At 41.0% G+C, this 27,682-nt stretch overlaps 1 protein-coding gene across 2 annotated transcripts in view; it reads right to left on the reverse strand.

Annotated features, from left to right (window-relative positions):
• The window catches only part of stab1 (stabilin 1), a 282,900-nt gene that overhangs the window by 238,179 nt on the left and 17,039 nt on the right, over window positions 1-27,682 (reverse strand). For both annotated transcript variants that reach the window (XM_072582082.1, XM_072582081.1), the window contains exons 4-5: window positions 23,985-24,070; window positions 16,931-17,000 (exon numbers count right to left, since the gene is read on the reverse strand). In XM_072582082.1, coding sequence (XP_072438183.1) covers window positions 16,931-17,000; window positions 23,985-24,070 — 156 coding nt within the window. The remainder of the gene's footprint in view (window positions 1-16,930; window positions 17,001-23,984; window positions 24,071-27,682) is intronic.

A 27,682-nucleotide genomic window follows, 5' to 3' on the forward strand; every position in this document is an offset into this window, starting at 1 on the left:
TTGGTAACCAGACAGTAGGAGAATTCCTCATGCTAGCCTTCAAATTGTGCTATGAGATCATTTACTCTCACCTTCAAGGAGCTATGTTTAATGTCTCAACTGAAAGTTAAGCCTCTGACAGTACTCAGTCAGTAAGGCATACAAATTTCAGCCTTAATTAAGAACAAGGGCTTGGTGTTTCATCCTTGAGACAGGTACCAGGAGAAAGGATGATTCCTGGCCAAGCAAACCCATCTCAGGAGCAAGTGTCAAAAAAGCGAGGATTGTCATGGTCGGGGGGTGGGTGCAAACTGTGACTGTGTTTGTACAGCCAGACAAGGGCACCCACTCTGGTGTTATAGTTGATAGTTAAAAATTTTAAATGGCCTCCTGGACCCCACACCCCATGAACACATCATACCCCGTCCATCCCATCTCATGCCCTCAGCACTCTCACCAGGTCCTCTCACACTCTCCATGCTAGGCTACACTCCCTTGGATGCTGCCTGAACTGCTGTGCTCTTCCAGCACCACTAATCCAGAATATGCTCCCACAAACCCAAAACCCTCATAACACCCATGAGAATCAATGCCCTTCCACTCATAGTCATGCACCCTTGTTGCCAGGCTATGGTCCCCTAATGCCATGGTCTCCCATGCAACCGTGCGTAGCTTTTCTATCTCAACTCACCCCCTGTATCGAAGCAACAAACTATAAAACCAACATTATTTGTAAAATGAGTTTTAAAATTAGCACATTCATTCATTATTTGCCATTTTTGGTAAAAAAAAACTTTTTGTACTACAAATAAAACTGTCAATTAACCAGACTTTTGCATTTATGTACCAAGTACCAACAGCAGAAACCTCAAGCTCTTGTACCTTTGTAATCTCATGTAAAAAAATACAGGGGAATTAACAGAGGAGATCAGACAGCCACAGCTGTCAATCAAGCATGGGCTCAGATGACAGAGTAATGGATGTCTGTGCTCTCAGTCAAGAATGGACAATGAGGCTTGGCTTATAATTAGTCTGGCATGTGAAAGATGAGGAATAAGGGCTCATGGTTGGTTGGTTGGCATGTTATACAATAAAAGGGGGTGGCATTTGACATTAACTTTAAAACAATTATCTCACAGACTAGTGTTCAGCACATTTCTGATTAGATTAGATTACTTACAGTGTGGAAACAGGCCCTTTGGCCCAACAAGCCCACACCAACCCTCTGAAGAGCAGCCCACCCAGACCCATTCCCCTACATTTACTCCTTCATCTAACACCAGGGGCAATTTAGCATGGCCAATTCACCTAACCTGCACATTTTTGGACTGCGGGAGGAAACTGGAGCACCCAGAGGAAACCCACGCAAACACGCGGACAATGTGCAAACTCCACACAGACAGTTACCTGAGGCAGGAATTGAACCCAGATCTCTGGCACTGTGAGGTAGCAGTGCTAACCACTGTGCCACCGTGCGACCCACAGTGCTACAAATGTGCTACGAAACACTAATCCTTTAAAAGCTGAGGCTAGCCCATGAAAATTGAGAATGAGCAGGACAGACCTCTCTCTGTAATGCAGCTGGCCTGGTTGACAGTGTTGGGTGCAGCATCATGACCCATTCCAGTTTGCAGCCTTAAAATGCTGATGGAAATGGGAATCAGCAATTCTACAATGAGGAATGGTCCACCATTTTTGAAGGGCTGCCAAATCAACACAACTTGGCAAAAAAAACCAAAGCCAAGAAAACTGATTTGTCTTTTGAACTGTTCCCACTATCCAAGGAATCCTGGCCAAGAAATGATTTAATTACATGGCATCCAACCACTACAGGAGATATTCATTTAGATTGCAGAGATTAAGGTTTACCTTCCATTAATTGTTCTGAAACAAGGCAAATTGAAGGTGTTGAAACTAGCAAAATAAACCTCTAAACTAAACTTGTTGTTTCATTCTATCTGTCTGTCTGTCATCGATAATGGTTATTTTATTAGATTTAAGTTCAATATTGTAAGGCAAAATATTTGCAACATTATGAAATGGACTGTGAACCTCAGGGGACAGAATATATTTGCAAAATGGAGCCAAAGAGTTTTGAATTGCATCAAATGCTCTGAGCAGGGATTTCAGTGCTTTGCAGAACTACAAACATCACTCAGAATGCTGATTGTATTAACAATGACCCATTGTCACTCACACTTCCAATGAACAGAGCAAAGCATATGATACTGCAGATGCTGGCAATCTAAAGTAAAAGCAATAAATGCTGAAAGTTTTCAGCAGGTCAGAAATTTATCTATGTAGAAAGAAGCATAAGCTGAAGCTCTCCAACCATTACAACCACATGAATCAGGAGGAGTAGACTATTTGGCCCTTCAAGACTGCTTTGCAATTCAGTAGGATCATAGCTGTTCTGTTTATGTTACAACTTCCTCATTCCCATCTTTCTCCAATACCCACAATTTCCTTTCCCAACAAGAATCCATCCAATTCCATCATAAGATTATTCAATTACAGTGTTTCCAATGCTCTCTAAATATAGAACCTTTGCAGATGTTTTGTTATTTTTATTTTTCACTCTTTTATCAACTTTGCATTGGAGCTGTGAACTGGGGATTTTAAGCTGAAGATAATTTGTGCACTTTGGGAAACAGGTTGTGGTAAAAGAAAAAGAATAGATTGAACAAACTTTTGTTCGTTTGTGAGGTCAGAACTGGAGGTTAATTAATTCTGGATTAAGGATCCCTATGGACATAGTAACCCTGGGAAGAGCACTGTGTTTAATCAGAGTCATTGACCTATAGAGTCTTATAGTCATATAACATGGAAACAGACCCTTCAGCCCAACTGGCCCATGCCAAAAGTTTCCCAAACTAAACTAAACTTACCCGCACTTGGCCCACATCCCTTTAAATGTTTTCTATTCATGTACTAAGTGTCTTTTAAATGCCATAACTGTACCTGCACCTACCATTTCATCCGGCAGTTCATTTCACATTTAAACCACCCTTTGTGTTAAAACATTGCCCCTCAAATACCTTTTTAACCTTTTCTTCTCTCACCTTAAAAATATATACCCTAGTTTTGAACTCATCCTCCCTAGGGGAAAGGCCTTTACTATTCTCCTTATCTATGCCCCTCATGACATTATAAACTTCAATAAGGTCACCCTTCAATCTCCTCCTCACCAGTGAAAAAAAGTCTCAGCCTATCCGTATAACTCAAACCCTCCAGTTCTGGCAACATCTTGGTAAATATTTTCTGAACCCTCTCCAATTTAATAATATCCTTTCTATAGCAGAGTGAGCAGAACTGTACACACCAAAAGTGGCCTCACCAATGTTCTGTATAACTTTGACATGACATCTCAACTCCTATACTCAATGAGGGCAAGCATGCTAAATTCTTTTCTTAACCACCCTGTCCAACTGTGATGTAACTTTCAAAGAACTATGTACCTGATCCCCTAGGTCTCTCTGTTCGACAGCACTACTCAGGGCCCCACCATTAACTATCTAAGTGTTGTCCTTTTTGTTTTACCAAAATGCAAGACCTCACAGTTATCCAAATTAAACTCCTATCTGCCACTCCTCAGCCCACTGGTCCAATTAATCAAGATTCCTTTATAATCTTAGATAACCTTCTTCAATTCACCAAACCACCAACTTTGGTGTCATCTGCAAACTTACTAACCTTGCCTCCTTAATTCTCATCCAAATTACTTATATAAATTACAAACAAAAGTGGACCTGGCACTGATCCCTGCAGAATACCACTGGTCACAGGCTTCCAGTCTGGAAAGCAACCCTCCACCACCGCCCTCTGTCTCCTAAAATCAAGCCAATTTTGATTCCGATTGGCAAGCTCTCCCTGAATCCCGTGGAATCCAATTTTACTAATTAGTTTACTAGGTGGAACTTTGTAAAAGGCTTTACTAAAATCCATGTAGACAAAGTCTACTGCTCTGCCCTCATCAATCTTTTTGACTGTGTGCTCAAAAAACACAATTAAGTTTGTGAAACACAATTTCCCATGCACATTCCCATGCTAACTATCCCTAATCAGTCCTTGCCTCACCAAATGCATAGAAATCCTATCTCTCAGAATCCCTCCAACAACTTACCAATTTCAAACTCACAGATCTATCATTACCAGGCTACTCCTTCCAGCCTTAAATAATCAAATATTAGCCACCCTCCAGCTCTCCGGCACCTCATCCTTGGCTGTTAATGATACAAATATCTCTGCTAGAGGCCTTGCGATTTCTTCCCTAACTTCTCACAATGTCCCTGGATACACTTGATTAGATCCTAGAGATCTATCCATATTTATGTTTTATAAAACTTTCAGCACTTCCTCTTCTGTAATGTGGACTGTTTTCAAGAATTCAATATTTATTTCCCTGAGTTCCCTAACCTCCATTTCTTCCTCCACAGTAAAAACTGATGAGAAATGTTCAACCAGTACCTCTCCCATCGCCTGTGGTTCCCTCGTTGAGGGTCCTATTCTCTCCCTAGTTGCTCTTTAGCTCTTAAAGTTCTTGTAGAATCTCTGGATTATCCTTAACCTTATCTGCTAAGGTTATCTCATATCCCCTTTTTGTTCTCCTGACTTCCCTCTTAAGAATTCCCCTACACCCTTTATGTGCTTCAAAAATAGTGAATGGAGAGTAGAGTGGATCTTGCAGCTACTCCTGAGTTTGAAGGTCTTTCTTGGGTTTTCCTTTGGTTTTTCTAGAGCAGAGCAGAAAAGTTCTCATTTAAAATTATTTTTTGAACTTTTAAGTCCAAAACAAAAGTAACAAAGAAAAAGGTAAGGGTGGAGAGATTGGATAACATTGAGCTTGTGGAAGAGGCTTGTCCACATGTTTCGAGGAGTTTCTGGGTCCACAGAGAGAGTTTTTTTTGTGTTGTTGTTTCCATGAAACCCGGAAGATTAATCTTTTCAACTTGTTTGTTGGGGTTTTGATAGTAGCAGTTCAGGGATCAGAGAGTGATATTCCATTCTTCTGATCTGGAGATTTGAGAGCTGACTGATGGAGGATTTGAGGAGGAGGCTATTTTCATTTGCTGGGAGTTTCAGCTAAGTAACGGACTTTGACAGTTCAATTTTCGTTTCTCTTTTGCATGCTTAAAATTAAAAAGGAAAGAGAACGGTAAGGTAGTTTTTTTGTTAAAAAGGGTGCTTTTTTACAGTTTCTTCTTTTATGTGTTAAAATATATCATTTTTGAAGTTCTCCCAGCATTGTGTGACAGCAGTAATCCGTCTGCAAGTGCTGGATGATAAAAGTGTGCATTATTTCAGCGAAATCTAAATGAGTAAATTTTACGGGACAAGTATGGCAGTCAACAGAGTGGAATGCTCCTCTTGTCAGATGTGGGAGATTTGGGAACAGTTGACTGTCTTTCAAGACTATGCAGGAGGTGTGTTTGGATCTGTCTCATATCAGACTGTTAGGATGCAGCTGAAGACACAGTCAAAGTCACTGAGGAGTACACAAGAGGCACATAGTGTGATATAGATTTAGAAAGGTGGTCACACTGCAGCTACTGTCAAATAGATAGATGGCTGACTGTCAGGAGAGATAGGAAAGAAATGCAGAAGTCTCCTGTGGCTATTCTTCTCTAGTCAGATCTTGAGCACCAAGAATAAATTAAATTTAAGTGGGATTTCTCAAGATTCAAAACAGCAAGAGTTATAGGGAACTCTCTGGCAGGGAACTCTCCAGACAGGAGATTTTGTGGCTATGATGGTGAATTCAGGATGGTATATTGCCTCCCTGGTGCCAGAGTCAAGGTCGTCTCAAAACAGTTGCAGCATATTGTCAAAGGTGACAGTGAGAAGCCAGAAGTTGTTATACACATTGGTAAGAACAACATAATTAGGGAAACGGTTGAGGCAGATGAAGGTAAGGCAGATAAACTCAGGGCATGTATGGGAATAAGAGACTGGAACCACTATAGCTACTACAGAAATATGGCTGAGGAAGGAACAGGATTGGCAGCTCAATGTTCCAGGATTTAAATGCTATAGAAAGGATAGAAAGGGAGGTCAGAGAGAAGGTGGAGTGGTACTTTTGATTAAGGAAAACATTACTGATATACTTAGGATATTTCTGAGGGATCATCCAATGAAGCTATAGTCATAGAGATATACAGCATGGAAATAGACCCTTTGGTCCAACTTGTCCATACCAACCAGAAATCCTAAATTAATCTCGTCCCATTTGCCAGCATTTTGCCCATATCCCTTCCTATTCATATACCCATCCAGAGGCCTTTCAAATGCTGTAATTATAGCAGCCTCTACCACTTTCTGTGGCAGCTCATTCCATACGCGCACTACCCTCTGCATGAAACAGTTGCCCCTTAGTTCCCTTTTAAACCATTCCCCTCTCACCTTAAACCTATGCCCTCTAGTATATACCTGGGTAAAAGATCTTTACTATTCACCCTATCCATGCTCTTCATGATTTTATAAACCTCTATAAGGTCACCCCTCAGCCTCCAACGTTCCGGGGAAAATAGCCCAACCTATTCAGCCTCTCCCTATAGCTCAATTCCTCCAACCCTGACAACATCCTTGTAAATCTTTTCTAAACCTTTTCAAGTTTCACAAAATCCTTCCCATAGCAGGAACTGAACACAGTATTCCAAAAGTGCGAATGTCCTGTACAGCCGCAACATGACCTCCGAACTCCTTTGCTCAATGTACTGACCTAGAAATGCAAGCATCCCAAATGTCTTCTTCACTATCCTATCTACCTGTGACTCCACTTTCAAGGAACTATGAACCTGCACTCCAAGGTCTCTTTGTTCAGCAACACTCCCCAGGATCTTACTATTAAGTGTATAAGTCCTGTCCTGATGTGCCTTTCCAAAATGCAGCACCTAAATTAAACTCCATCTGCCACTCTTTGGCCCATTGGCCTATCTGATCAAATCCTATTGTACTCTGAGGTAACCTTCTTGGCTGTTCACTACACCACTAATTTTGGCATCATTTGCAAACTTACTAACCAAACCTCCTATGTTCATATCCAAATTATTTGTATAAATAACAAAAAGCAGTGGACCCAGCACCGATCATAGTGGCACACCACTGGTCACAGGTCTCCAGTCTGAAAAGCAACCCTCCGCCACCACCATCTGTCTTCTACCACCAAGCCTGTTCTGTATCCAAGTGGCTAGTTCTCCCTGTGTTCCATTTTATCTAACCTTATTAACCAGTCTACCATGCAGAACCTTGTCGAACGCCTTGCTGCAGTCCATATAGATCATGATCACTGCTCTGCTTTCATCAATCCTCTTTGTTACTTCTTCAAAAATCTCAATCAAGTTTGTGAGACACGATTATGGGTAGAACTCAGGCCTAAAAAGGGGATGATCACCTTAATGGGATTGTAATTTAGAGACAAAAAAACTGCAGATGCTGGAATCCAAAGTAGACAAGCAGGAGGCTGGAAGAGCACAGCAAACCAGGCAGCATCAGCTGTTTTACATTGTAGTACAGAACCCCAACAGTCAGAGGAAAATTGAGGAACAAGTATGTGGAGAGAACTCAGATACATGTAAGAATTGTAATAGTTGGGCTTTTTTTAACTTTCCAAACATAGACTGGGACTGCTATAATGTTAAAGGCTTGGATGTTAAGGAATATAAGAACATTTTCTTTATCAATATGTAGGTGTACCAACTAGAGAAGGACCAAGACTTCTCCTTCTCTTGGGAAAAAAAGGCAGGGCAAATGACTGAAAGGTTAGCGGGGGAGCACTTTGGGACCAGTGGTCATAATTCTATTGGTTTTAAAATAGTTATGAAAAATGATAGGCCTTGTATAAAAGTTAAATTTCTTGACTGGAGTAAGTCAAATTTTAATGGTATCAGACACGAATTTTCAAGAGTTGATTGGAGTAAACTGTTCACAGGTAAAGGAATGATTGGCAAGTGGGAGGCTTTAAAAAGTAATATAGAGTAGAGTGAAGGGTAAGACTGGCAAGAGTAGGAAACAATGAATGAATAAAGATAATGGGGCTCTGATCAAAATAAGAAGGAGGCATATATTGGAAGTTGGTTATTAACAAGGTCAGTAGCTGGGAATTGGTTCCAACTAGTCTGGAAGAGATCTTATGTGCAAGCAGATAGTAGATGCTGAATGATAATTGAGGCCTCAGGAAAAGACGGTCTGTCTATCAGGGCAGAACCAGGCATGAAGTTTTTTTTGAGGAGAAACGTTGAGCTGCTGACACAGCATGAAGATTTGAATGCTCCCTACCTAACTTCCCTCACAGCTTGTGGAAGCCTAGAGAGTTGAAAGCATAGTTAGAAATATTATTACCTGTACCTGAGTGAAACGAAATTGATCCTGACAGGCATTCCTAGAAAAGCAACTAAGGACTCCACAACTGTGCTTATTAGATTAGATTCCCTACAGTATGGAAACAGGCCCTTCAACCCAACAAGTCCACACTGACTCTGTGAAGAGTAACCCACCCAGACCCATTCCCCCTGTTTATCCCTGACTAAAACACCTAACACTATGGGCAATTTAGCATGGTCAATTCACCTAACCTGCACATCTTTGGATTGTGGGAGGAAATCAGAGCACCCGGAGGAAACCCACACAAACACAGGGAGAATGTGCAAACTCCACACACTCACCTGAGGCAGGATTGAATGTGGGTCCCTGGCGCTGTGAGGCAGCAGTGCTAACCACTGAGCCACCGTGTCGCCCCACAAAACAATGCATTGTGAAAATCACTAAAGTAATCTGGCCAATTTTGTTATTTTCTCCTTTATTTATCCCTTAACTGTGTTTGTTTGTCTGTGTCTTTTGTGCGAATGGGGCTGAAAACTTTCACATTTAAACCAGAAACATTAATTAGATTACCTTGGTGCTTCATTTTTCACTGCTAAATTTATTGTTTATTTAGTAAACTGTTAAGGTTTTTGCTTAAGATACTAAACCGGTGTCTGGAATTGTGAAGAAAGAGATAGAAAGGCTGATATGGTTCTGCTGTAACATAAGGCAGAGCTCCAAAGCTGTACTAAACGGGTATTCCCTAATTTTAAAAGCATGTCCCCCAAAGTAAAATATTGTTTCCAAATCAATGTTATTGAGGTCTTATAGCCTTCATATAAATTATCTTTGCTCTTCTAACCTCTGGTAAAAACAAGATTAACAAATCCAATCTTTCCTCAGAAGAAAACCCAAATATCAATCTAATAATGCTCCTCTGAACTGCCAACAATGGATTCATATCTTTCCTGAAATAAGGAGATCTAAACTTGGGTGATAAGTCCACCCCTGTAATCTTTTCTTTATAGTAAGGATGTGCTTATTCTGAAATATCCCTTTAAATGTCTGTCACTACTTCTCTATCTCCCAGCCTCATATGCCAGCTCACATTTGTTTTCATTCCCATAAAGTTGTCCTTTTTAAGTTTAAATATTAGTTTTAGACCCATGCTTTTTGCTTTCAAACTGGATATAAAATTCAATCATATGATATTCACTGCTACCTAGAGATGCAATAACTCTGAGCCCATTTATTAGTTCTTTTATAATGCACATGAACAACCTTCATTGGAGCTGGAATATTACAACAGGATCTTGATTAGATGAGCCAATAGGCTGAGGAGTGGCAGATGGAGTTTAATTTAGATAAATGTGAGGTGCTGCATTTTGGAAAATAAAATCAGAGCAGGGCTTATACACTTAATGGTAAGGTCCTAGGAAGTGCAATTTCATAGTTCTTTGAAAGTAGAGTCACAGGTAGATAATATAGTAAAGAAGGTGCTTGGTCTGCTTTCCTCTATTGGTCACAGCATTGAGAGGTCATGTTGCAGCTGTACAGGACATTAGTTAGGCCACTTTTGGAATATTGCATGCAATTCTGGTCTCCTTCCTATTGGAAGGATGTTGTGAAACTTAAAAGGGTTCAGAAAAGATTTACAAGAATGTTGCCGGGTTTGGAGGACTTGAGCTATAGGGAGAAGCTGAATTGGCTGGGGCTGTTTTCCCTGGAGCTTCAGAGGCTGAGGGATGACCTTATAGAGGTTTATAAAATCATGGGGACATGGATAGGATAAATAGACAAGGTCTTTTCCCTGGGGTCGGGGAGTCTAGAACTAAAGGGCATAGGTTTAGTGTAAGAGGGGAAAGATAATAAAAGGGACACAGAGGGTGGTATGTGTATATGGAATGAACTGCCAGAGGAAGTGGTGGAGGCTTGTACAGTTACAGCATTTAAAAGGCAGCTGGATGGGTATATGATTAGGAAGGGTTTGGAGGGATATGCGCCAAGTGCTGGCAAACAGGACTAGATTAGGTTAGGATATCTGGTTGGCATGGATGAGTTGGATCGAAAGGTCTGCTTGTGTGTTGCACATCTCTATGACTCGATGTATATATGTTAATCAGGGCAGAGAACACTCTGCCAATCATTTACAATAGAGGATTCCCATTGCATGTTCCCCTCCAAGCCATGCGCCATCCTGATTTGGAAACATATCACTGTTGCTTCAGTGTCGCTGGGTCCAACATCCTGGAATTCTCTCCCTAATTGTGGGTCTACCTACAACACATGGACTGCAGCAGTTCAAGAAGGCAGCTCATCACCACCACCTTCGCAAGGACAGCACAGAGCAGGCAATAATGCTAGCCCAGCCAACAATGTCCACATCCTATGAATGAATAAAATATAATTGTTCTGCTGCACTCATCCTTTTTTTTAACATTTCCTGCTTTGGGAGAGGAAATGCAGACTATGGTTGATGTCTGAAGTTGTTAAAGTCAATAATAAGACCAGAAGGTTGTGAAGTGGTTAGTAGAATTCTGAGAGTTATTTTGATCAAAGGATGAATCAGACACTAAATGGGTGTTGTGCTAATGAAACACATCTGTTTGAAAGTTTGTATTATCATGCTCGATTAGTCTTAACACTGCTCAGAGGTGCTAAATTAGCTGTCTACTGGTTTAGGACTGAAATATTGATTAGATGCATATTTAGTGGAGCATGGGTTCTCAGACTCTATATTGGAGGTCTTTGATGGAGAAGATTCAGAAGTAGAGGAATACCCTATTTCTGAGGAAAGGAAAAAGTCTTTTGCTCCTGACTATCAGTCTTTCATACAGCCTTTGCTGTCTGGGTTCATCATCTCCTCAAGACACCAATGCTCAAGCACTGCCTTTCTCCTGGTGACTCCCATAAGTTATCAGAAAAATTAGAGCAGCATAGTACTTACTCTTTTTAGGTGAAGTCTAATTTTCAGAATAAGTGTTAGTAATGTTTCCACAAAATGTTCCCAACATGCTTCAAATATCCTCTTCAAAATCTCCAGCAGCAAATGAACAACAAATTAACCTATAAGCAGTGCTTGAATTCTCCACAATGCCTAATTTATTCCAATTCAGATGATTATTGTTAAGTGAGGTCACTATATTAAGTGTTTTCAACCACAATGGTGTGCATCCTCTTTAAGGAATACTACTGGGCAATCTAATCTGTCAATTATTAATTTTAATAATTGCCTGGGCAATGGAAAGCTATTAGTGAAGGACCTTTGTGATGTGGTGATAGTGTCCCTATGCCAGACTTGGGAGGCTTGGTTCAAATCACACCTGCTCCAAAGGTGTGTAATAACATCTCTGAACAGGTCAGTTAGGGGAAAAAAAAATTTAAATCGATTTGCACTAAATGAGTGGCAAACTGTAATTGTAGGGGTTGAGATTCCATTTTGGTTATCTCTTTGCCTCAAAACTGCCCCAAGATACTTTTCATTGAGCTGAGGCTAATTTTTTTTGGAATAGTGAAGGTGCCAAGGTCAGACAGGTCACAATGAGATACATTCCCCATTCACCACCACTTTTTCTCAACCTGGCCAAACATTGAATAACTTCCTCTGAATAAAAAAAATATTTTTTTCCACTATTTCCCAACTTTAGATCTATTCAACAGCTGTTCATCTGCAACATTTTCCAATTCTGATTGGAAGTCATTATCCTTTTTCTCTCTCCACAGATGCTTCCTGACCAATGAAGTATTTCCTGCAGTTTCTGTTTTCACTTCTAATGAATAGAAATGGTCCCTTAATTATTGCACAACAGTGCTTTCTTAGCATTAAAACATGGAGTATTGTTCATTGTTTTGTACTGACAGGAAACTGGGAGCTAATGGCTTAAAATTCCTTAATTACATTTAGAACAACACTTTAACTCGCCTTGAACACAATGGTGAGTTCAAACATCATGAGGTCAGAAACATGTTACAGCATCATAATCTAAAATAAATAATGATTTAGAAGAAATGGGTTCTATGCTTTGGAATACACTGTATTAATTTTTATTTAAAGAAAATGAACAGATCCATTTTCTTTTAGCCAATCCCCAACCAGAAACCTGCATATTCTAAAATTTCCCATTTGACTAAAATGGTAAATCTCTTCACTATAGTTATGTTTTAATTTGTTGTCTCACAAGCAGCATCTAATTCACAAAGTTGGGGCTTCAAATGTTTCACTAGTTTCCGGGGTCTTGCTGAAAATCAGGCCTCTATCTCCCGTGCCTGATGAGCAGCATGGCTAATTTTGCAATTCACCTTCCTTGAGGGAAGTAAAGCGAAATCATGAGCACCAGCCCTACTTTTACTGGACAATCAGGTGATCTCAAGAGGTTGGCAGAGCTTGGCCATACAAAACGGGCACACCAAAGGCAAATAGGTATGGCCCACTTAATTGAGAATGCCCTTAAAGCAAGGTTGCTGTTGTTACTGAAAATGAAAGTCCAGTTTTTGGCAGTCAACATTTCTCTATTGTTCATTCAACATCCTGTATGTGTTTCTTTCCCTATTGCTGCCTTTTTACTGAAGGCCAAGACTTTTTTGAGATGCACATTTCTGGAGCTTGGCTAACACCTGCTGCAGCACAGGCTTAGGGGGTGAGAGTCCTATTGAGTGTTCTCAGAGCGCTGCTTCAATTAAACAAACAAGGGCATTTCATCAGCACACAGCACTATTAGATCCAACAAAACCCCAAGACAATATAAACTTCAAGATTAAGGTGTTACACAGGTATACACATGCAACAGAATGAATTACTCTGCAGGCACAAGACCAGAGTTAGAGGATTTTTGACAGAGGGTTAGGCTGGAGAAGTGGGGATTGTTACGCAATGGAGATTGGAAGGAGATTTTATAGAGGTGTGCAAAATTATGACAATTTTAAACCGAGGTAGGCAATTAATAGTTGCCCTGATTAACACATGATACAAGGACTAGGGGTACAGATTGAAGGTTGTGGGGAAGAGAAAAGGGGAGATGTTAGCAAGCATATTTTATGTAATGACTGTAATGATCTGGTACTCACTATCAATGTCAGCGATGGAAGCAATCAATGTTTTCATTGGTAAATGGCTGGACCTTAATGGAAATAAACTTGCTGAATAGAATGGGGATATGGTACTGACTAGATTATTCTACAGAGAGCACATGTACTCAATGGACTGAATGGCTGTGTTACATGCAGTTCTAATCCTAACACTCCAACAGAAAGACTCCTCCTATGCCAACCCAGAAGCAAAAAAGCTCAGAAGAAATTGTCATTTATTTTGAATATCATCAGAACTTCCTGTCAAAGAGAAATTAGGAGTCATTGATAGGTTAAAAGGTATGTAAGTCAATATTAGTTTCTGACATTTGCAATTCCCTCCAAATCTGATGAAATGTCAACGCCTGAAATTGTAAGTTCACTGTTCAGATGCAAGCTAATTGCTCAGTGTTTGCAGCCTTTTCTGCTTTTATTTCAAGTTACTTATCTCCTCTATTGCAGGAGAACCTTAGAGGTAGTTTCCCTGAGGCTGGGCATTTTCACGGCCAGTTAGTTTGAAAAAGGAACCTCAAAAAATTGTTGAGACCTTTATCTGCAAGTCTAAGGGGCAAAAGTCCTGCTTCAAGTTAATGGCACATCCTGTTTGTCCCCACCCAAAATGGCTAATAACCACATCCAGAGTGGTGCTGTAGTGGCAGTATCATTGGGATGGTAATCCAGAGTTCCAAGTTAATATTCTGGTGGCATATGTTCAATCCTACCACTGTAGATGATGAATTTTGAATTCAGTAAAGTCTGTGACTACAAAAGCTGCTATAATGGCAGGCATTGTTATTACAAACACATCAGCTTCACCAATGCTCTTTAGGGAGGGAATTCTGCCATCCTTACCCAGCTGGGGGCCTACATGTGACTCCAGACTATCAGAAATATGGTTGACCCTTGAATGTCTTTTGAAATGACATAAAATGTCAGTCAATTCAAGGCAATGAGGGATAGGCAGCAAATTCTGACCTTGCCAATAACTCCCAGATCCCATGTAAGAATAACAAAAAAGTCTTAAGTTTGTGCAGTTCCTTCCTGCTAGATTAGGGATTTAGTAGGTGTCTGAAGATCTGACGAACCAATGTAACATGATTAAATTTCTCGCTCAATGCTTATTTCAACCAATATTTAAGGTTTGAAGGCCATACAGTTAAATTTGGATATGACACAGGAGGCAAGTTGTCAACATTTTTGTTTTAGAGACAGTGAGGCAGCTAACTTAGTGATGGAAACTTATAGTTGAATTTAACAACTGCAAAGTACAGGTAAACAAGTCCACTCAGGAGAAAGTGAGGACTGATGAAGGCCTTATGTCTGAAACGTCAATTCTCCTGCTCCTTGGATGCTGCCTGACTGTGATGCTTTTCCAGCACCACACTCTCGAAACAAGTCCACTCACCCAATTTCAATATTTTAGTGGGGCATACACTTAATATTATCTATGAGCTGTAAGGCCATTGCAGTTTTACATCCATTAGTACATGATCTCATTGCAACCTGTGCGACTTTGACTTACTTCAGTTGGCTGCTATATTTACCATTTGCAATAGTAACTTCAACACTATTTTTTTGATACAAAGGTTCATTGGCATCTCTAAGATTGTAAAGGCACAATGCAAGTGCATTTTTTTTTCACTCTTTACTTCTAGAAATGGATATCTCCTTCCACTAAACAATTTTAGTTTTCCCGTACACTGTAGCTTCAAGAACACGCCATGCATTCCTTCAAACTGATGCTTGTTCTTTTAGCACTCATGTTTTTTATAGTTCTACTCAACAAATACTGTCTATAGAAAGAAGGATCACAACAATTGTAACTTACAATGCTACTTATCATGATTATTTGATATAAGTTCTAAATTTTAATTGATCATTCTTTCAAAGGTCCTACTCCCCAATCTGAAGCGGGACTGAAATGTTCTCTAAATGGGAAAAAATAATTATGTTTGCAAGTTATTATCAGAGCTTACAGCCATTTGAGGATGATTGTATCTTTTAATATCCGAGATGCAAGACCATGTCCTGTGTCTGTAATACCAGAGGTATGTTTGGCACGCATTAATTGCCAGCACGTCATTCTCTGACAAACTTAAGGACACGTGCAAAATTTGTCAAAGCCCATCTGCCTGCTGTTGATACACAAATAATGTTCTGTGATCAAGAGGTGATTTGGCAGCATGGTGGCACAGTGGTTAGCACTGCTGCCTCACAACATCAGGGGGCAACATCAGTTTTGGGTGACTGTCTGTGTAGAGTTTGCGTGTCCTCCGTGTGTCTGCATGGATTTCCTCCCGGTGCTCCTGTTTCCTTCTACAGTTCAAAGATGTGCAGGTGAGGTGGATTGACCATGCTAGGTTGTCCCATCGTGTTTAGGAATGGGTGGGCTAGTTAGGTTAGCCATGGGAAATGCGGGGATAGCGTGTGGGTCTGGATGGGATGTCCTGTGCAGCATCGATACAGACTCATTGGGCTGAATGACCTCTATATGCTCTGTAGGAGCTCTATAACTACGACCCTAATTTTGCCAGATTATTGCCTCATCCATAAAGCAACACTACAGTAAAGCTACAGTATCTGAATATTTCCTGTATGCAACACAGTGATTATGGAAAGAAATGATGCAGCTTTACCTCAATCTATGAACACCTTCAGTATCAGGGAAACTGCTCCTACATCAGACTGCTTACAGCAGTTAGCTTAAGTTGCTTTCCTAAATTTGATGCTGTCTAGCTTTCTTTCAGTGCATATAATGCTGTCTCAAACAGTCTGAAAGTTTACTGTGTTGCACAATCAATCAATGTAGGAATTGAGCTGGCCTCAATTGAGCTGTCACAACAACACATTTGAACATCTCCTCAGAATCATAAGTACATGTATGAGCAATTTTAAGCCAGTTCTCACAATGCAGTGTCTCTCTGGCAATATATTCATTTTTTTTCTTTGGCATAGTGAGTTTGGTTTCAACAGGACAGAAATATGTGTAAACTGAAACTTAGAATATTGCACAGCAACTGCTCCAATACACAGGCACACATCCCAGTGACTCACAAAAGAGGGCAGGAAATAGCTTGGATCACCCTGATGTCATCTTGGCTGCAAGTCTGAACTGACCAGACAAAGGGTGAAAAATACAGACTAAAAAAAGTGCTTCCTTGGACAAAAATGGTGGATCATTTATATTTGGGGAAGTACATAAAGGGCAAATGTGGGCTGGGTATAAAATTGGCCACTGATTTGCTATCACCCGTTTTGCAAAGAGCAATCTCATCTCCAAGAAAGTCAACTAAATAAACTTAACAATTCGTATCTAAGAAGAAAAGTTAAATATTTTATGTTTTCTCTGTAATTTATTCAATATTAGGTTAAAATACAGACAATTTATTTGATGTTTTTGTTTTCATTATGTCGATTGCTAGATCTAACTACTGCAGAAACTACAATGGACAAAACTGATCTTTGGCATTTGAAAGGAAATTGGGCAACATGTAAATTTTTTGACCATTTTGTGCTAATGTTGAACTCTTAATGAGTGAAGTTTGTTTCATTATTCTAACTCAAAGTTACAGAAAAAAAATCTTCCTACCCAAGACACAGTCAGGGCCGTAAGCTTCCTCATCTGCACACTCCTCACAGACACTTCCTTTGTACTTTGGCTGCAGCAGAAGAAAATCAGTTTCAACAGACTAGAAGACAACCCAAGAATTTGCAGAAATATTGTTATCTGGAGCTTCATTTAACATCATGTTACATATGAAGAAACATATTCTAAAAGTAGTGAACTGTCATCTGAAAAACCTTGTGAGCTTTGCTTGTACCAGCATTCTAAAAAGTCTCTGTGATGACTTCAATTAGAAAATAATTCCAGCATCACAGAACAGAAAAGTGTAAAAGAAAAGTGTAACAGAAAAGACTGCAATTAAACTGCATGTAAATAATCCAACACCATATGGCTGAGGTAGATAACTAGAAATGTATGTGCACAAAACAGTAAACAATGCAGGACAGGGAAGGAAGTAAAAGGGGAGGGTGGGAGGAGTTGCATTGCTGGTCAGGGATGATATCACAGCAGTGCTAAAGGAGGACACCATGGAGGGCTTGAGCAGTGAGGCATTATGGGTGAAGCTGAGAAATAAGAAAAGTGAGGTTACATTGTTGGGGCTGTATTACAGGCCTCCCAACAGTGAGCATGAGGTAGAAGAACAAATAGGTAAACAGATTATGGAAAGATGTAGAGGCAACAGGGTGGTGGTGATGGGAGATTTTGGTTTTCCCAACACTAACTGGGATACACTTAGCATCAGAGGTCTGGATGGGTAGTATTTGTAAGCAGCATCCAGGAGAGTTTTCTAGAGCAGTATGTCAAGAGTCCGATGAGTGAAGGGGCCATATTGAACCTGGTGTTGGGGAATGAGCCAGACCAGGTGGTAGAAGTTGCGATGGGGGATTTCTTTGGGAACAGTGACCACAATTCTGTAAGTTTTAGAATACCCGTAGACAAAGATGAGAGTGGTCGTAAGGGATGAGTACTAAACTGGGCCAAGGCCAATTATATCAAAATTAGGCAGGAGCTGGGAAATGTGAATTGGACACAGCTATTTGAAGAGAAGTCCACATTTGATAAGACAATAGACAATAGACAATAGACAATAGGTGCAGAAGTAGGCCATTCAGCCCTTCGAGCCTGCATAGCCATTCAATATGATCATGGCTGATCATTCCTAATCAATATCCTCTTCCTGCCTTATCTCCATAACCCTTGATTCCACTATCTTTGAGAGCTCTATCCAACTCTTTCTTAAATGAATCCAGAGACTGGGCCTCCACTGCCCTCTGGGGCAGAGCATTGCACACAGCCACCACTCTCTGGGTGAAGAAGTTTCTCCTCATCTCTGTCCTAAATGGTCTACCCCGTATTTTTAAGCTGTGTCCTCTGGTTCGGCACTCACCCATCAGCGGAAACATGTTTCCTGCTGCCAGAGTGTCCAATCCTTTCATAATCTTATATGTCTCAATCAGATCCCCTCTCAGTCTTCTAAACTCAAGGGGATACAAGCCCAGTCCCTTCAGTCTTTCAGTGTAAGGTAATCCCGCCATTCCAGGAATTGACCTTGTGAACCTACGCTGCAATCCCTCAATAGCCAGAATGTCTTTCCTCAAATTTGGAGACCAAAACTGCACATAGTACTCCAGGTGTGGTCTCACCAGGGTCCTGTACAGCTGCAGAAGCACCTCTTTGCTTCTATACTCAATTCCTCTTGTTATGAAGGCCAGCATGCTATTAGCTTTCTTCACTACCTGCTGTACCTCCATGCTTACCTTCATTGACTGGTGTACAAGAACACCCAGATCTCTCTGTTACTGCCCCTTTACCTAAATTGATTCCATTGAGGTAGTAATTTGCCTTCCTGTTCTTGCCACCAAAGTGGATAACCATACATTTATCCACATTAAACTGCATCTGCCATGCATCTGCCCACTCACCTAACCTGTCCAGGTCACCCTGTAATCTCCTAACATCCTCATCACATTTCACCCTGCCACCCAGCTTTGTATCATCAGCAAATTTGCTAATGTTATTGCTGATACCATCTTCTATATCATTAATATATATTGTAAAAAGCTGCGGTCCCAGCACGGATCCCTGCGGTACCCCACTGGTCACTGCCTGCCATTCCGAAATGGAGCCTTTTTTCACTACCCTTTGTTTCCTATCAGACAACCAATTTTCAATCCAATCTAGTACTTTGCCCCCAATACCATGCACCCTAATTTTACTCACTAACCTCCTGTGTGGGACTTTATCAAAAGCTTTCTGAAAGTCCAGGTACACTACATCGACTGAATCTCCCTCGTCCATCTTCAGAGTTACATCCTCAAAAAATTCAAGAAGATTAGTCAAGCATGATTTCCCCTTCATAAATCCATACTGACTCTGTCCTATCCTGTTACGACTATCCAGATGTGCCGTAATTTCATCCTTTATAATAGACTCCAACATCTTTCCCACCACTGAGGTCAGACTAACTGGTCTATAATTTCCTGCTTTCTCTCTCCCACCTTTCTTAAAAAGTGGTATAACATTAGCCACCCTCCAATCCTCAGGAACCGACCCCGAATCTATCGAACTCTGGAAAATAATCACCAACGCATCCACGATTTCCCGAGCCACCTCCTTCAGTACCCTGGGATGTAGACCATCAGGCCCCGGAGACTTATCAACCTTCAGACCTTACAGTCTCTCCAACACTAAATCCTGGCAAATATAAATTCCCTTAAGTTCAGGTCCTTCAGCCACTGTTACCTCAGAGAGATTGCTTGTGTCTTCCCCAGTGAACACAGATCTGAAGTATCCATTTAATTCTTTTGCCATTTCTTTGTTCCCCATAATATATTCCCCTGTTTCTGTCTTCAAGGGCCCAATTTTAGTCCTAACCATTTTTTTGCCTTGCACATACCTAAAAAAGCTTTTACTATCCTCCTTTATATTATTGGCCAGTTTACTTTCGTACCACATTTTTCCTCTGCGTATTTCCTTCTTAGTAATCCTCTGTTGCTCTTTAAAAGCTTCCCAGTCCTCAGTTTTCCCACTTATCTTTGCTATGTTATACTTTTTATCTTTTAACTTTATATGTTTCTTAACTTCCCTCGTCAGCCACGGCCGCCCGTGCCTCCTCCTGGGATCGTTCTTCCTTTTAGGAATGAACTGATCCTGCAACTTCTGCATTATACACAGAAATATCCGCCATTGTTCCTCCACAGTCATCCCTGCTAAGGTATTGCACCATTGAACTTTGGCCAGCTCCTCCCTCATAGCTCCATAGTTCCCTTTATTCAACAGAAGTATTGTCATTTCCGATTGTACCCTCTCCCTCTCAATTTGCAGATTGAAGCTTAATGTATTATGGTCACTACTTCCCAATGGCTCCTTCACTTTGAGGTCTCTGACCAATTCTGGTTCATTACACAATACCAGATCCAGAATTGCCTTCTCCCTGGTCGGCTCCAGCACCAGCTGCTCTAAGAATCCATCTCTGAGGCAATCCAAAAAGTCTCTTTCTTGAGGTCCAATACCATCCTGATTCTCCCAGTCTACCTGCATGTTAAAATCCCCCATAACAACTGTAGTAACATCTTTGCGACAGGCCAATTTCAGCTCCTGATTCAACTTACATCCGACATCCAGATTACTGTTTGAGGGCCTGTAGATGACTCCCAAGAGGGTCTTTTTACCCTTAGTATTTCGCAGCTCTACCCACACTGACTCTACATCCCCTGACTCTAGGTCCCCCCGCGCAAGGGACTGAATTATCTCTCTTACCAACAAGGCCACCTCACCCCCTCTGCCGTCAGTCTGTCCTTACGATAGCACGTGTAGCCTTGAATATTCATTTCCCAGGCCCTGTCCACTTGAAGCCACGTCTCAGTTATCCCCACAATATCGTATCTGCCAATTTCCAAAACAGCCTCAAGCTCATCCATCTTATATCTAATGCTTCGTGCATTCATGTGTAGTATTTTTAATTTGTTACTGCTCTCACCCTTCCCATCAACCCCTATTTCACTCAACCTTACAGCATAATCCCTTTCTGAGTTTTCTGCCTCATTGATACAGTTGTCTTTCTTGACTTCTCTTGTTCTAACTTTCCCTTCAATTTCCTTTTTAAACATCCAGTTTGTCCCCTTCCCCCCGCTACTTAGTTTAAATGTAGCGGTGTTGCAGTAGAAAACCTCCCTGCCAGAAAGCTGGTCCCTAACCTATTAAGGTGCAAACCATCTCTCTTGTAGAATTTATGCTTACCACAAAATATACCCCAGTGATCCAAGAATTTAAATCCTTGCTTCCTGCACCGGTTCCTCAACCACATGTTCAAGTCCATTATCTCCCTGTTTCTGGCCACACCAGCCCGAGGAACTGGAAGCAAACCGGAGATAACCATTCTGGACGTCCTGCTTTTCAGCTTTCTTCCTAGTTCTCCGAAGTCCCGCTGTAGTATGTTCCACCTCTTCTTCCCGACATCATTTGTGCCGACATGTACCACCACCTCTGGCTCTTCACCCTCGTCCTTGAGGATTTCCTGCACTCTGTCCACGATGTCTTTCACTCTAGCACCAGGAAGGCAACACACCATCCTTAAATCCCGTCTGCTGCCAAAAAAACCCCAGTCAGTTCCTCTCCCGATGGAGTCCCCTATTACCACGGCTCTGTGCGATGTCCGACTCTTCCGCTCTGCCTCTACGCCAACTTTCGATTGACAGACCTGGCCGCCTTGTGAACTGGCAGGGTCATCAGTCTCTACTGTTTCCAAAAGCTTCAACTTGTTCCTGACAGGTACTTCTCCCGGGGTCTCTTGCCTTCCATATGTGGGAGGCTTTCAAAGATACGTTAAAGATAGTGCAGGACTGGCATGTCCCAATGAAAGCAAAGGATAGGAAAGGCAAGATTCATGAACCATGGATGACAGGAGAAATTGTATGATTAGCCAAAAGGAAAAGGGAAGCATACATAAGGACCAGGAAGCTAAGAACAGAACGGGCCCTAGAGGAATATTGGGAAAGTAGGACCAGTCTTAAACGAGGAATCAAGCAGGCTAAAAGGGGTCATGAAATAGCTTTAACGAGCAGAATTAAGGAGAATCCCAAAGCCTTTTATTCTTCCATAAGAAGTAAGGAGATAACTAGAGAAAGGATTGGTCCACTAAAGGATAAGGAAGGAAAACTGTGTTTGAACCTGAGAAAATGGGTGAGATTCTCAATGATTACTTTGCATCATGTTCACTGAGGAGAGAGACATGATGAATGTTGAGATTAGAGTAGAAGTTTGATTACCTGGGATCACGTTAACATAAATAGGGAAGATGTGTTGGGTAGGCTAGAGGTTATTAAGGTGGACAAATCCCCAGGACTGGATGGGATCTATCCCAGGTTGCTGAGGGAAATGAGAGAGGAAATAGCTGAGGCCCTGATAGATATCTTTGGAGCATCCTTAACACAGGTGAGATGCCAGAAGACTGGAGGGTCGCTCACGTCGTCCCCCTGTACAAGAAGGGTAGTAGGGATATTATGGGTAACTACAGACCAGTGAGCCTGACATCAGTGGTGGGAAAGTTGCTGGAGAAGGTATCTACTTATAAAATCTATTTATATTTGGAAAAGAATGGGCTTATCAGTGATAGGCAACATGGTTTTGTGCAGGGGAGATCATGCCTTACCGACTTAATAGAGCTCTTTGAGGAAGTGACCAAGTTGATAGATGAAGGAATGGCTGTAGATGTCATATACATGGATTTTAGCAAGGCAATTGATAAGGTTCCCCATGGCAAGCTAATGGAGAAAATGAAGTCATATGGTGTGCAGGGTGTTCTAGCTAGGTGGATAAGGAACTGATTGAGCAACAGGAGACAGAGAGTAGTAGTTGAAGGGAGTTGCTCGAAATGGAGAAAGGTGACCAGTGGTGTTCCACAGGGATCAGTGCTGGGGATACTGTTGTTTATGATCTGGAAGAGGGCACTGTTGGTCTGCTCAGCAAGTTTGCAAATGACACGAAGATTGGTGGAGTAGCAGAAAGCATAGGGGACTGTCAAAGAATACAGGAGAATATAGATAGACTGGAGAGTTGGGCGGGGAAGTGGCAGATGGAATTCAATCCAGGCAAATGTGAGGTGATGCATTTTGGGAAGTCTAATTCAAGAGCGAATTATACAGTAAACGGAAGAGCCTTGGGAAAAGTTGATGAGCAGAGACATCTGGGAGTTCAGGTCCATTGTACCCTGAAGGTAGCTGTACAGGGGGATAGAGTGGTCAAGGGGCATATGGCATGCTTGCCTTTATTGGACGGGGTATTGAGTATAAGAGCTGGCGGGTCATGTTAAAGTTGTACAAGACATTGGTTCAGTTGCATTTAGAATACTGTGTACAGTTCTGGTCGCCACATTACCAAAAGGATGTGGACGCTTTGGAGAGAGTGCAGAGAAGGTTTACCAGAATGTTGCCTGGTATGGAAGGTGCTAGCTATGAAGAGAGGTTGAGTAGGTTAGGATTGTTTTCATTAGAAAAAAGGAGATTGAGGGAGGACCTGACTGAAGTCTACAAAATCATGAAGGGTATAGACAGGGTAGATAGAGATAAACTTTTTCCCAGGGTGAAGGATTCAATAATGAGAGGTCATGCTTTCAAGGTGAGAGGTGAAAAGTTTAAGGGGGATACACACGACAAGTACTTTACACAGAGGGTGGTAGGTGCCTGGAACACGTTGCCAGCAAAGGTGGTAGAAGCAGGCACGATAGATTTGTTTAAGATGCATCTGGACAGATGCATGAGTAGGTGGGGAGCAGAGGGATACAGATCCTTAGGAATTGGGCAACAGGTTTAGACAGTGGCTTTGGATCGGCTCAGACTTGGAGGGCCGTAGGGCCAAAGGGCCTGTTCCTGGGTGTAAATTTTCTTTGTTCTTTGTAATGCGCAAAATAGTAAGGCATTAATGAAACAATCACTTGAAATAAAATTACCTTCCAAAACAAAATTCCTTCACCAAAAAAAAGTCATTTCACAAACTGTAAGAAGTTCATGTGTAAAAGTTCATCATGGTAAAAGGGATATACCAAGCAATTAAATGAATATGATATTAAGTGTGAACTGACCTCACAAATGCAGGTTCCATTCCCTGAAACTCCATCCAAACATATACCATGTCCACTGCAAGGATTTGTTGACCCACCAGGGCATTCTAGAGCAGAAAACATGTTATTATTTTACATGACATTAGCATTTTTAGATTTTGCATCTAACAATGTATTAAGCAAGATCTACAACAGATCACTTGCAAAACATTATTTAGTAGCAAAACAATATATAGGCCCCAAACACAACTTCCAGGTGAAGCAGTATTGTATTTGTACTTCCTTCAATCTAGTTTACTTTATTTGTTGCTCAGAATGTGGTCTCCTTTGCATCAGCAAGATGAAAAGCAGACTAGGTGACTGCTTTTTGGAGCACCTCTGCTTCATGCAAAGGAATGACCCTGACCTCCCAGTTGCTTACCATGTCAATAAACCATCTTGTTCCCTTGGTCACATTTCTGTCCTGGGATAGCTGTGATGTTCTCATGAAGCACAATGCAAGATCAAGGACAAACACCTCATTTTTTACTTATGAACTTTACAGCTTCGCAATCTCAACACTGAATTTCATTTATTCACAAACAGACTGTATTATACCTGTTTTCTGGTTTTCTTACATTTTCAACTCCCCACAGCCCCATCATCCGTTGCCTTGCCTTGTTTGTGTCTTGTTTACTTTGCTCTTGGTAGACCAAGTCAAGTGAAATTCACCTGACGAAGAAGCAGCGCTCTGAAAATGTGTGACTTCAAGTAAACCTGTTGGACTATAACCTGGTGTCACGTGACTTCTGACTTTGTCCTGCCCAGTCCAAGACCAGCACCTCCACATTATTGCTCTTAGTAGAGACTACCTGTTCTCTCCCTTTCACGCCTTAATTTATACCTATTTTATAATTCTTTTTCTCTTTCACCATCATTAAAAATCTCTTACACACAGTAAGGATTCAAAAGGTTGCTACAAACTGGTCATTTGTTCTACTGATGCAGTAAACCTAAATTCAACTTTCCATAAATATCTTCTAGAATGGAGGATATGAGCTATGTGAATGAAGAATGTCTTGAATCAAATTAAATAGCTACTTCAGAGGACTGGTACAGGGATGCTAGCCTAAATGTCTTCCTTCCATATGAAAGATTTTATTATATTCTTTTGCACATGAATGGAAGATAATAGTGTATCTGTATTATAATTATTGCTGACTATTTTACCTCGTAATATCATTCAGCATTGTTCTAGCCTTCTTTATTATTGTACTCGCATCTAGTATCCAACAAAACAAGCATTCAATCCTCTAGGACCATCTTGCACCTGATATTTGCTTTGTGAGGGCCAGGGAGAGATTTTCCCAAAAAGGTTACCATTGTATTTTGGAGTGATGGCATAAGTTTTGGACTTGGAATTTTGAGGTGAGTAACTCATGTCTTAACTCCTCAAACTGAAACCTTGTTCTCTGTGTATGATCTGTAAAGTACAAGTCAGGATTGCTTAGTTGCGTAAGAATCATGATGGAATATTGTCCACTTGCCTGAACTGCCACTGCTCTATTAACACTCAAGAACACTCAAGGGGGTGGCACGGTGGCATAGTGGTTAGCACTGCTGCCTCATAGCGCAAGGGATCCAGGTTTGATTCCATCCTAAGGCAACTGTCTGTGTAGATTTCCTCCAGGCACTCTGGTTTTCTCCCACAGTCCAAAGATGTGCAGGTTAGGTAGATTGGCCATGCTAAATTGGTCACCGTATCTAGGGATGTGCGGGTCAGGTAGGTTAGCAATAGGAAATTCATGGATGCAGGGATGGGGTAGGTCTGGATGGGATATTCTTCAGAGGTATGGACTCGATGAGTAGTCACAATTCTATGAAGAAGCTTAACACCATTCAAGACAAAGCAGCCTGTTTGAGTGGCATCCCAAACACCAATCTAAACAATGATTCTCTCCAAATACATGATCTCGATCACCTAGAATAATAAGGGCAGTAGAAATATGAGAACAAATTTCTCTCCAATTTTTATCCAAATATTTGGGGGAAAAACTTGGATCTCACAACAGTAACATGGGTATAGTGACAGCTCATGAATGGTTCAAGAGGGTGATTCACTGCCATGATCTAAGGCCAAAAAAGGAATGTGTTATGTATTATATTGGGACAGGGTCCTTTCAAGAGGTGAGTGACACTGGTGTGTCATCAGCCAGGTTCGCCGGCTTCTTCTGACTTGTACTGAACTTTTACAAAGAGCACACCTATGGAATAAAGTCACCTACTGGGTTGCGGCAATCAGTGAGTGTGTATGGTCTTTAGTTCTGACTGGAGTCGAGTAACTGTTCAATAGAGTATAACTGGTGGTGACAGTGGGATCACCAGAATTGGACTGAGAAAGAAAGAGAACAAGTAATTGTTATTTCATTCATTGGTGCATCCAGACATTGCACCAATAGAAGAGGAACCATACCCAACCTTCGACCCAGTATGAGAGAGAGAGAAGGAAACGTGGAAGTTCTCTTGAACCATGTACCCAAACACACCTCATGCAACTACCCAGAACTCACTGGCACACACGTTGTTTAAAAGGAAATTAATTATGAATCATGCTTGATCTGTTTCTACCTGAACAAACACTCGAGATTGCTGAGAAGAATCAATTAGGCCAAATGTCCAGAAGGGAAACGGACTCCAAAATGTGTCATTTTCATCAGGGCAACCAAGTACTGGGCCAGAACTACAGCACTACTGACAGGTGGGAGCTGCCATTTTGCTCGAATTATTCACCAAATAAGCAGCACAATGTTATTAGCCAAATTTGCAAACGCATTTCAGAACCCATGCCTATATGCTTCCTTTTCCCACTCTGTTTGCTGGACTTGGCTCCAATTCCAATTGCTTCTCTTCATTGCCATTCTTGCTATCGACAAGTGAAGCTTGTCCAATGATGGAAAAATCAAAAACGTAAGTCCCAATAATTCTGAATACTGATGACCCAATAAAAGTTAGCAGTCAGACCTCAATGCTGCTATTATTGTGTGGGCATAGACAATTCCATTTAAAAGAAAATTCACCACACTTTTTGATCAAAAGGACAGCTCTTGTTCTTTGTTTCCAAACCATTATATTTGAGCCATGTAGCTAAATGCATTTTGTGCACAAATTACCAAATCATGACCACGTACTCTAAACTTTGATCTATGAAGCATTAGTATGTTTAAAGTTGTAATTGCGGAATCCCCTTGAAGTAGGGTCAGGAGGGCTAATATTAGTCAGGTTAAAATTAAAATGCATTATGATCTTGAAATACTTGGTGTAGCTATGCTTGATTTCTTCCAAGTTGTAGCAATGCAGCCTGTTTAAGCATATTATTCTTTGCAACACAGAGCCGAGAGACAAAAAGACACAGAGATGAATTACCATGGCAATTAGCAGAATCAAGGCTGAAGTTTGAGATAACAGGAGCCTGCATGAGGTTGAGAATTATAAATAAATGTGAAAAATCGGTATTTTTGAGGAGTTCTTTGGGTAACTAAGATGATGACCTTCTTTCTTGTATATGGTCCAATAAAATCTTTGCTTGCTTGAGTGAAGCAGACTTTAAAATAGTCGATTTTTATCACAACAAACTAAATCATACTTAGTAGCTTGGTGGATAAGTATGTTAGATATAATTGTTAGATATTTAATGGTAGCAAATTTAAGAATGTTAATTATATCTAGTTTTGTAGAAGAGG

This window comes from Chiloscyllium punctatum, chromosome 12, assembly GCF_047496795.1.
Source record: "Chiloscyllium punctatum isolate Juve2018m chromosome 12, sChiPun1.3, whole genome shotgun sequence".
Taxonomy (NCBI): Eukaryota; Metazoa; Chordata; class Chondrichthyes; order Orectolobiformes; family Hemiscylliidae; genus Chiloscyllium; species Chiloscyllium punctatum.